At 39.3% G+C, this 11,467-nt stretch overlaps 2 protein-coding genes across 2 annotated transcripts in view; one reads left to right on the top strand and one right to left on the bottom strand.

Moving 5' to 3' along the window:
• LOC109834625 (putative nuclease HARBI1) lies at nt 2,856-4,124 on the bottom strand. The gene has a single exon (XM_020402660.1). The coding sequence runs from the start codon at nt 4,122-4,124 to the stop codon at nt 2,856-2,858; it is 1,269 nt and encodes a 422-aa protein (XP_020258249.1).
• LOC109833001 overlaps nt 7,488-11,467 on the top strand; it is a 4,503-nt gene continuing 523 nt past the window's right edge. The window contains exons 1-6 of the mRNA XM_020400525.1: nt 7,488-7,804; nt 7,883-8,038; nt 8,121-8,327; nt 8,420-8,541; nt 9,028-9,191; nt 10,882-11,036. Coding sequence (XP_020256114.1) covers nt 7,628-7,804; nt 7,883-8,038; nt 8,121-8,327; nt 8,420-8,541; nt 9,028-9,191; nt 10,882-11,036 — 981 coding nt within the window. The 5' untranslated portion in view covers nt 7,488-7,627. The remainder of the gene's footprint in view (nt 7,805-7,882; nt 8,039-8,120; nt 8,328-8,419; nt 8,542-9,027; nt 9,192-10,881; nt 11,037-11,467) is intronic.

Here is an 11,467-nt window from a genome sequence, read left to right as displayed (position 1 = left end):
GGCATTATGTCCGTGTCGCGGCCTTTAAGAAGCGACGGACCCATGGGCTGGCGCGCGCACGCTGTGTGTTGCTCTGATGGACGTGTAAAGTGTTCTCCCATATTGTTTTGAGTGGTATTTGGATGCCTGCAAGCATTTTTCGACGCCTACACTAATATCTCATCAAAGTGGGATATTAACTCTTCCTCTCGTCAGCTCTAGAACTGCGCGTCGAGGGATCCTAAAAACTATTACAATGGCCACAAACTCAAACAAACCAATTTTACGTGGTTCGGCAAACTGCCTACGTCCACGGGGCAAGGAGGGAGAGATCTACTATTAGAGAGAGAATACAAAAGGTTTACAATCTCACAAACTAAACCCTCAAACTAACTCTCTAATCTCTCACAAAAGCACAAAAGGATTACACAGAAAACTCCTCTCAAAGTCAGCTTTGATACAACTGCTTTTCTCCTCTGCGCGAATCCCCTTGCACCTAGCCGCCGCAATTTCTTTCCCCCTTTGCCTTAGCTCTGCAGCCACCAAAAGTTCTTAGCACCCCTCAATTGCACGAAACCCTAGGAACTAATGAAGTCTTATTTAGGGGCTGTTTGGTTGTTGTTGGTAAAGTTGTGTATTTATGACACAAGTTGGAAAGTTGTTGTCCACCTCATCAATTTTACTTTTATACTTTTCTTTGTTTGTTTTTTATTCCATTGGAATTATAAAACAATTGTTTGGTTTGTAAAATAAAACTTTAATTGTTTGTTTGGAAAGTGTAAAAAGTGGTCCCTACTCAAATGATCATATTGGTTGGAATTATTTTTTATTATTTTTTCCTAACTTCAATGTTAGCTTTCTCCTAAAATCATGTCTTTTTTTCATGAAATCACTTTACAAGCCACATCAGCATATGAAATCACTTTACACTATTTTCACAACTACAAACAAACAATTGAAAGTGATGAAAGCTGACATTGGGACCCACTTTTTTATACTTTACATCCTTTTACATGGTAAAAACATACAACCAAACAGCCCCTTAGAGCAAGTCCAGCAAGCTCTGAAGGAGGCTCTCAAGGCTGACATGGCCATGGAAGATCGCAGCCCCCCCTCCAGCAGGCTCTGAACCCCTCCCAAGCACCTCTCCTAAGGCTGACGTGGCCTTGGGGAGCTTCCGAGCTCCCAAGCGCTCCACAAATTTGTGGAGCGCTTGGGAGCTCCCAACTGGTAGATATATTAACAAACCCCCCCCAACAAGTTCCTAATTGCAGAACTAACAAAAAAAAAAGGAAATCTGCACAAAAAATCAAACCTTTGCTTGGTTCGACGGAGGTTGCGGGAACTGAAAATGGAGGCGGAGGCGGCGGAGGTTGCGGGAGAGGGCGGGATGTCGACGGTGGCGCTCGGTTGGGGCTTGATTCGAAGATGACGAAGGGTCAGGTGGTGCTCGAACTGGGGACGAAGTTTTGAAGTTGTTGGGGACGAAGAATTGGGGACGAAAATTGGGGACGAAGATGATTTGAGGAGATGATTTGGGGAGATGAGTTGGGGGGACAGTGTTTTGATTTGGGGGCGACGGGTTTTGATGTTAATTTTTTTTTAATTGGCTTTCAACTTCGCGTGGAACAAAGAAAAAATACTACCGTTGGTGAAAAATTATTACCGTTGATGGGTTGAACGCTGAGTGAAAATTATTACCGTTGTGTGAAAAAATGACTGTTGAACAGTAACAAAAAACTCTATAAATTCACAATTCACTACACAACTCATTCCACACAATTCTCTCATAAAAAAAAACTCTATATTTTCCTATCAAATTACAAATCTCATGGATCCCTCCCAAAACAACTACTATTCGCATCTCCTTACTGGTGAAGGATCGACCGTATACTTGCCGTTCTATACAGAAGTCGTAGAAGAAGGTCATCCCATCGAGTTATCGCAATCCGCAACACAACAAGTGTCATCCCAAGAAACACCGACCACAAAGAAGAAGAAGGCTTACACGCGGTCCGAAAATTGGACTGTCCACGAGGATAAGCTTCTTGTGTCTGCTTGGCTGAACACGAGCCAAGACGCCATCCAAGGTACGGGGCAACACAAAGATAAGTTTTGGCACCGAGCTAACGACTATTTTATCCTATACTCCACCGATCCAACGAGCCGCACGCCAAACCAAATGATGCATCGTTGGTCAACGATTCAATTGTCCGTCAACAAATTTTGTGGGTGCGTTGCTCAGATTGAAGGAAGACAAAGATCTGGTACGAGAATTATTGACCAGGTGAGTTGCGTCATCATCAAAAGTGGATCCAACAAATGGAATCTTACAATAAGATTCGATCACAGCCGAGAAGAATCGCTACCTCTGATTCCTCACCAAACAATTCCATGCCAACGACCCCCATCGGGTTGAACATTGACTCGGATGATGTGGTAGTAAGGCCTGAAGGGAGGAAAGCGGCAAAGCTCAAGAGGAAACAAAATGTGGAAAACTCTGAGTCCGCTACGTCCATCATGGGAGAGGCTTTCGCGTGGATGAAGCAAACCACCAATCAAAAAATAGAGCTAAAACAGAAGAAACAAGATGACGATATCATGAAGATGGATCTCTCAACACTCAATTCAGTTCAACGACAATACTTTGAAATGCGTCAGGCAGAGATATTGGAGAGGTGGATGTCCAAGGATTCTTCCTAATTATCATATATTATCTTGTATTAGATTTATGATTGTACTCGCATCGCATCCTAATTAGTTCTTCCTAATTATCTTGTATTAGATTTATGATTCTACTTGAAGTTGAAAAATTTGGCATTTAATGAAAACAACTACTTTATTGAAAAGAAAATTGGCGCAGTACATAAAGAAACTTAATCCTCGTCGATGGATCCCTTGAGCTGCCACAGATGCTCGATCAAATCATTCTTTAGTGATTTGTGTGTTTGCGTGTTCCTGATCCGATGATGATTTTGGATGAACTCAGTTAGAGGCACCGTCTGCACATGAGAAGGTTCAACGACTGGTATCGAATCATTAAAGTCGAAGTTGTTGTCCAATTGACAATCTCGTTCATCTTCAACGATCATGTTATGCATTATGATGCAAGCTGTCATGATGTCTTTCAGCACACTAGGTTGCCAGAAACGTCTTGGTCCACGAACAATCGCAAATCGAGCTTGCAACACGCCAAAAGCTCGCTCAACATCTTTTCTTGCGCTCTCTTGTTGTTGAGCAAAGTATTTATGCTTGTTTCCTCGCGGTGCTGGAATAGTCTTCACTAATGTGGACCACTCTGGGTAAATCCCGTCGGCGAGATAGTATCCCATATTATACTCGTGGCCATTGACAGTATAGTTGCACGGTGAAGCTCTTCCCTCCGCAAGTTGTGCGAAAACCGGTGAACGATGTAGCACATTGAGGTCATTGTGAGACCCCGGCAGTCCAAAGAAGGCATGCCATATCCAAAGATCTTTGCTAGCTACGGCCTCCAAAATAATTGTAGGTTCATAAAAATGCCCAGTATACATACCTTGCCAGGCGGTTGGACAGTTCTTCCATACCCAGTGCATGCAGTCAATGCTCCCAAGCATACCAGGAAAACCTCGTTGTGAACCCTCCTCGAGCAGGCGTGCAACGTCTTCATTAGTCGGTGAACGAAGGTATTCCTCCCCAAAGATGTTGATAATCGATCGAACGAACCTCTTCACGCTCTCAAGCGACGTACTTTTACCGATCCGAACGTAGTCGTCAACGGCGTCAGCTGATGCTCCATATGCGAGCATCCGCATAGCTGCAGTAATCTTTTGAAGGCTAGATAGTCCTAACTGTCCAGCACCATTCCTCTTTTGGACGAAGTACTTGTCATGTTCGACGACAGCGTCGTGGATTCGAAGGAATAACGAACGCGACATTCTGAATCTTCGACGAAAATAATGAAGAGGATATGTTGGTGTGTCAGCAAAATAATCTTGGAACAACCGATTGTGGCCTTCCAGTCGATATCGATGGAGCACGGTACGTCTTTTGTGTTGAACTGAAGTTGAACCTTTCCCTTGTACTTCTTCCTCGACGGCAGCAGCTCCCATAAGAAAGAACGTCTTCATCATTTCACCATCGCTAGAGCTAGATGAGCTAGACATTTTGTTCTGGGAGACGATGGGTTGAGGTGAGAAGGCATCGAATTTTATAGGAATCAGTCGGTTGACGGTCAAAGTTTGCGATAACTCGAAGTTCGTGCCCAACCTCGAAGACCGCGAGCTACCTCGAAGACCGTGTGCGTTGGTGAGAAGGCATCGAATTTTATAGGAATCAGTCGGTTGACGGTCAAAGTTTGCGATAACTCGAAGTTCATGCCCAACCTCGAAGACCGCGAGCTACCTCGAAGACCGTGTGCGTTCCCTCGAAGACCGCGAGTTAACTCCAAGACCGTGTGCGTTACCTCGAAGACCGTGTGCGTACCCTCGAAAGCCGCGGGTTACCTCGAAGACCGTGTGCGCTCCCTCGAAGACCGTATCCAACGGTTAGAAATAAAATACAAGAGGTTTAAATATAATTAAAAGTAATGGGTAAAATATCAAAATAGAAGAGAGGTTTTTTTGATATTGTTGGAGCTCCTAACTAGGAGCTTGTTGGAGCTCCATAAAATAAGGAGATGCTCCCAAGGCCTATTTTTATAATTTTTTATACCAAAATGCTTGAGAGCTCTTGAGAGCTTGATGACTAGGACTCCTAACTGGGAGCTTGCTGGACTTGCTCTTATAGGGTGTTGCTTCGTACTTGGGTGGCCTCCCACACGCAATCAGCCCCCCACACGCAATCAGTTTCACAAACACATGGGTGGGCCCCATGTGACTCCACGTTCACACTGCAAATTCTGATATGAATGTTGTAGATTGTTAATTTGCTGTCCTTTTGCTTCTCCTGCTTCTAGTTTCGTATCTATCACTTTCTACGAACTTGAAGAAAGAAATGGCACTAGAAAATGTTCACAGGATCTCGTATGATCTGCTCTTCAAAAAACTATATTTTCAGATTCAAACTGGAGTTTATTTTTTCACTTTGATTTATTTATTTATTTTTCAGTCATAAGCGTTTGAATCGATAGACTACAGAGGACAGCCAAGAGAATTAAAACGTTATATCATGGATGGAAAGAGAGTTTTCTGCTCGTAGAAATCACAAAGAACTTCATGAAGGGTAACCACTAGGCACTAGCAACTTCAACTGATGGTCGTGTACTTTGAATGCGCAGATAAGATTGCATAAATTATAAAGCAATACATTAATCTCTCATAAGGGATTATCAATAAGCTACAACATCTAATTACTATCACCACCACTTAGCTAAATTTATTAGGCAAGTAAAGAACTGTTCGATATAAACATGTGTATATACATAAATTAAAAGTAAGTCTACTAAAAATTTCTAGATCCTTCTTGGACTAAGAACCTCTAACTACTTAGCTAAATTTATTAGGCACACAAAAATCTGTTTTATATAAACATATGTATATAAATTAGGGTTTTTACATAAAAATCACATTTACTTTTACCCAAATTGATACTTATCACCTTTAAAATTTTCAATGTAAACCACCTTTACTTGCTTAACATGTCTACAATGTCACACCTAATCCAGTTTTCAGCTAAAAATTACGTGAAATGACCATTTTACCCTCACCATTTTCTTACTTTTTCATCTCCTTCCTCACAAACCCTATCCCTAACCCTAATCCTAGCCTCCTCATCCTCCTCTTCTCCCCTTCTTCTCTCTCCCTTCTCCCCTAACTCCCCTCCCCCCTCTCTCTCATCCCCACTCTTCCTCCCCGACCTCCCACTCTCCCATTCCTTCCAAGTGGGAACTAGGATTAGGGTTAGGGTTTAGGGAGGTGGCGGCCATGTGTTAGGGTTAGGGTCAGGGTTTGCAGAAGAGGAGGGTGGAGGAGACTAGGGTTAGGATTAGGGATTGGAAGGAAGAAGATGAGGTAAAATGAGAAAATCTGATTTTTCGTGTGTGAACATTAAATAAAAGTGTGACATTGCAAACATGTTAGCTAGTAAATGTAGTTTACATAAAAAAAACTTTAAAAATGATAAGTATCAATTTAATTAAAATCATAGGTGGTTTTGATGTAAAAACCCTATAAACTAAAAGTAAGTCTACTAAATGTTTCTTGCTCATTCTTGGACTAAGAACTTCTAATTGCTAACACCACCACTTAGTTGAATTTATTAGACATATAAAGAAATGATCTTCTTAACATGAGAAAGTCTTAATCAAACAACAGTTATTTATTTATCAAGTAGTTAGATGCATTTTCATAGCAGTTTATTAGTAGTAAAAAACATTGTTTTTTAAACAATAATCATCTACTATAAAAGAGTTATGATATGTATATATTTTTTGGTTTTTCAATATTAGTCCCTGTTTAAATTTGAAATTAGTTTCTCAAATCATTGAAATTTCTTTTACGTCCCCCAATTCTTATACAGTATTTTGCCATTAGCCCCTCACCTGCACCCCCAAGGCCTGAAACTACTATTGGCTCCCTTGATTTATAATTTGTTTCAACCTAATCCTTATATAAGAAATAGGGGATCTAATAGCAATTTCAACGATTTGAGGCACTATTTAAGGGTTTTGTGCACATATGCCTCAACTTTTAGTATTTGTAAAACTACCCACCAAATAGGGGAATAGAATCAAATCCCATAGTATTTGTACTCGAAAAGGACAGGAAATGTGCATTTGAATTCGATTCGATTACCACTCGAATATTCGACAACTATTCGCGAATATTCGTTAATAGTATTTATGTATCTTTTATGAATTATTTGGTTAATATTTGATAAATATTCATTAGTATATCCTAGTCGTATAATGCAACCAAATATGATACAACTAATGAATATGCAACCTAGTGATAAATGTAACATTTAAAAACAAGAAAACATCTATACGAAGTTATATGTGTAAAAAAAACTTTGGGATGCATAGAAAATATAAAACTAAAAATTATGGGTCTAAAATGTAATAAATAAATGAATAGTTTATTAAACAAATAAATTGAATATACGTGTGGTTAATTCTATTCATTTGTGAATCGAATACTAAAAATAATTTATTTATTATCAAATGAACTATTACATTGAATATGAACAAATACTTAAGAGAATAAATACCGAACTGATTGTTAAATATTTGGTTTGTTTCCACTCCTACCTTCAAATCATCAATTTTAGAAAAAAATATATCTAGAACAAGCAAATCATCAAGTTGGTAAGTAAAACTTGACTGTTTTATCTGATAATTTTTATATTGATGTTACAAATTAGCTTATCAAAGTTGATGATTGATTGATCAATTTGGGGTATTTTCTTTCAAAATTGATGATTTGAGGAGTAGTTTAGCAAATAAGATGATTTGAGGGATAATTCTGATAATACCCATGATATAGGCGTATATATGCAAATCACGAAGATGCGGTTCCGTCTATTAACCAAAGTTTCCAGTTCCGGAGTTCCCTAAAACGGGCAAAACTCTCCCACGTCGACGCTGACGCGGACATTTATCATTACCTTTTCAAATCTAGGCAGCATTTCGTCTTTGCTCACCGCCTGTGATCAATCCAAACCCAAAATCATGGAATCAGCAGCATTAGCTTCAAGAATCCCCGCCGTCTTCTCCTCCTCCCTCCGATCAAACGCCCACCGATCTCACCTCCGACACCCTTCAAGAATCTCCCTCCACCGTCCGATCTCGCTCCGAAGCCGAACGCTAACCCTAGCCTCCGCCGCAGGCTCCGATCAAGCTCCGATGGTATTTATACTATTCTCTTTTTAATTCGTTAAATTAGAGGTGTTCTGTAAATAACTTGCTGTTTTTAATATATCACAGGGCTCGCAATCTCAATCGTTCTTTAGATCGGCGCTCTCGAGCATGGAGAAAGTTTACTTGACTAGAAATCCGACTGCAAAATCTGTTCTTGAATCTGTGAGCTCGTCTGATCGCAGTCCTGTGTGTTACGATCACTTCGCTTTCCGAACATTTGGGGTAAATGATGCAATTTTGTTTTTTTTTTCCGCTTGATTCTATTACTGTTATACCATGTATTTTTTTTTTCTAAATTTTGAAGGTAGATGGCCATGGAATTGATTCCATTGCAACATTCTTCTTGGATTTTGGTTATACTTTACGAGATGAACTGAGGTTTCCAGCAAAAAAGCTGAGAGCTTTGTGGTTTGCTCCTCCTGAGACTGAGTACAGTAACAAATGTAGCTTGCCTTTGCCTAGGATTTTTATATCGGAGCTTCTTGTGGATGAGTTGAGTTCTCAAAGTCAGGTACTTACTCTCAACAAGTGCAGATTGTTTGCAATTTCAGTTTGTAATTTCCTGTTTTTCTGTTCAATAATGGCAATTACTTATGCATGCAGGAAATAATTAGAAAATATGTTAAGATTTCTGGAAATGGCAATAAATATGCGGCCCTGGCAAGCACATTGGGACATTTAACTTGGGAAAAACCAATATTTTCTGATTATCAACAGCTGGCAAGGTAACCCTTCCCACAGTGCTCTTGTATTTGCTGTGTGATTACGAAGCAGATTGGTTCTGTAATTAGTGTACCTGTATGCTTGCGGATATTAAACAGTATGCTGACTAAAGTCAGATGATATTATTGTGAGTACTGATACACATTGTTAGCCAGCAACTTAATAGCTCAAGCTTTTTAGGTGAAGTGATATCTAGATATATGAGCACTATTTCTAGATATCTGAGCACTAGAATAAGATGTCCATTTTCAAATCTAGATTTAACTGTATTTTAAGAATGATCGTGTCTATCCTACCCCATGTGTCAGATAACACAAGCTTTCTTTAGCATGAAGGGGTTTATCACAGGACAAGTGTTGATATGCATTCTTAGCTCGCAATTTACTTACCTAAAGCCTCTGGATGGTGTGGTCTTCTGTCGGATCATTTTTGATCAAGTTGATAGGAGTAATCATGTTCTTTTATTTTTGCTGTTATTTCATTTCCAGGGAAAGTGAGTATGCTGCATGGACTCTTGTTAATGGTTATGCAGTTAATCATGTCACTATATCTGTTCATCGGTTGAAGTCGCACATTAGGAGTATTAAAAGTCTTAATCAGTTCATTGAAGATCAAGGATATAGATTAAACTCCGAAGGAGGGACCCTGAAAGGTTTGCTACCAACTCTTTATATTAACTTTCTAATCAGTAATATCGAATGTTTTTGTTTGTATTTAAGATTGGTCTACCTGGAAATAATGAATTCCTTCTCATATTTTCCTAATATTGCACAATATACGTACTAAAAATCAGCAGAAAGATGAATATTGGATGATGTTTCAATTCTCAATTTATTGTTGGAGGTGACTGGAAGCTACGCGACTGGCAGCTGGGGAAATGCAGTAAGCTTCGCATGAGTATACTGCAAATTTCTGTGCATAACATATGAAGTTGTAGGGTCTGTCAGGATTAGAATTTTCACCAAGGGTAAGCAGGTTGCACACTTTTGGTAATGGAGATATTGGGCACAAACTAACTCTAACTGAGCTTTGATGTTTAACTGACAAATTAATGGCAAAATTTTGATCAATTTCATTTGTTCAGTTTTTCATCTTTTAGTGTGTGATCCGTAACATACCCTATTGGAAGGGGGGAACGCTTAATGATGACAATGTACTATGGAAATAAACACTCATTTTCTTGTCCCCACTTTTGCAGAGTTTAATTAGAATCACTGCTTTCTGAGATCTTTTTAAGGAGTAAACTTTTATAAAATGCTAATCAAATGCATGGGGCCTCTTATACGTCCTTAAAGAGTTAAAATCTTGCTATGACTAATATCGAAACAAAGTTTGAGTTTATCATGTGAAATTGTCCAATTCTTTCTTTGCTTATAATCTAATAAACAAACCATACATAAGAAGGGGTTGGCTGGTCGATTGCTTCAGGCATGCATTATTTCATTTGGTCTCATTAGTACACCTTTTTATAGTCTAGAGCAATGTTACAGAAAGAGCCAGGCGCTGTGTTGGCCTAGCACCTATGCGGCCGCCTATGTGGGGGTAGGCAGATTTTTTTTCTTGTTTCTGTTTTTAACTGGAGCTGGAGGAGATTTTGTTGAACGTTAGAGGCGGAGGAGGTGCTCAGAGTTGGTGGACGAGTGCATGGAGGTTGGAGGATGTGGATGCGGCAGTGGAGGATATCAGACCATGGCCTAAGCTTTGCAATTTGCACATGCTTCCCTAGGCGCTCTCAAGACCTAGACGGGCTGCCTAAGTACTGCCTAGGCCTAGGCGGGAGACTAGGCAGGCGCCTTGACTGCTTTTTAAAACTATGGTATTGAGTAAAATTTCACTGAATATGGATACTGAACCTGCTGAGTCAGTATGAGTGCAGTAAGTTCTCTGATGGTACCTATCCTGGAACCATCATTTGATTGTGAACCACATTTGGCATCAATCATCATTCTTGCTGCAAACATACGTTTAATAATGCTTCTAACGTCTTGTTTTTCTCGCTTCATACTGCTTTAGCGTATTATCTCCTTCAATTATTTACTCTGCCTCCTAAGTGGGGATATATGAGATGGAGTTGTTCCCAGATGTAGATGTTTTTTTAATATTTGTTTGAAATTATGCAGATTTGATTTTACTACTTATTTCATGTGATTATTGTTAGATCTTTTACAACACTAAATAATGGTTTCATCACTGTCAATTGTTTACTAATTGATCACTGTATTTGGCGTTGCTTTTCCCCATAATTAATCTCCACATCTGTTTTTTTCTTGAGTATTTATTATTTTAAATTATTAAGGACATGCGAGATTCTCAGACCTTTTTGTTTTCTGCTTTATAAACAGTGAGCCCAGATGGCTTTCTTTTACAGAGTTCAACTGTGGCTGATTCGACGTTGTTTAGTTTTGGCGATGGTGTCACCGAGTCTGTTCCTTGCTCTTACATTGAGTTTGCAGAACGCCTTGTATTACCTCAGTACGAAAAGTTAGCAGAGGAAGAGGTTTGAATTCTTTTCCTCACTTTATATCTTTAGTGGACTAATTTCTGTTCGATGTTTATGAGGAGAAGTCCTTGATTGTTCCGGTCTTCTTGTTGGTGCATGCCTTAAGTGTGAAAATATCACAGTGTAGTACTTTTAGAAGGAGTGGGGTGTCATTCTTTTCACAGCTTTGTATCACGGGTCTAACTGACTAGTCTACAAACACTGATGATTTTAAAATTTTTGTTTTTTTTGTGTGATCAATAGACAGCAATCTAGTCTTCGCAAAATACCAATTTATAAATTTATTCCTTAGTGGGGGAAAACTTCATTGTGTTTTCTATGACATGCATGATGATGAGTCTTTTTTTTTTATGTTTAGCTATACATTCAGTTCAAGTTACTGAGGCTTGTGTCCTATAGCCATTTTCTTATGCAATTCGTGATTGCTA

Source organism: Asparagus officinalis, chromosome 3 (genome assembly GCF_001876935.1).
Source record: "Asparagus officinalis chromosome 3, Aspof.V1, whole genome shotgun sequence".
In the NCBI taxonomy this organism is placed as follows: Eukaryota; Viridiplantae; Streptophyta; class Magnoliopsida; order Asparagales; family Asparagaceae; genus Asparagus; species Asparagus officinalis.
This window is presented reverse-complemented; position numbering and strand designations above follow the sequence as displayed.

Coding starts and splice junctions, on each gene's coding strand:
- LOC109834625 (XM_020402660.1), bottom strand. CDS start 4,124: ATGTCTAGCTCATCTAGCTCTAGCGATGGTGAAATGATGAAGACGTTC.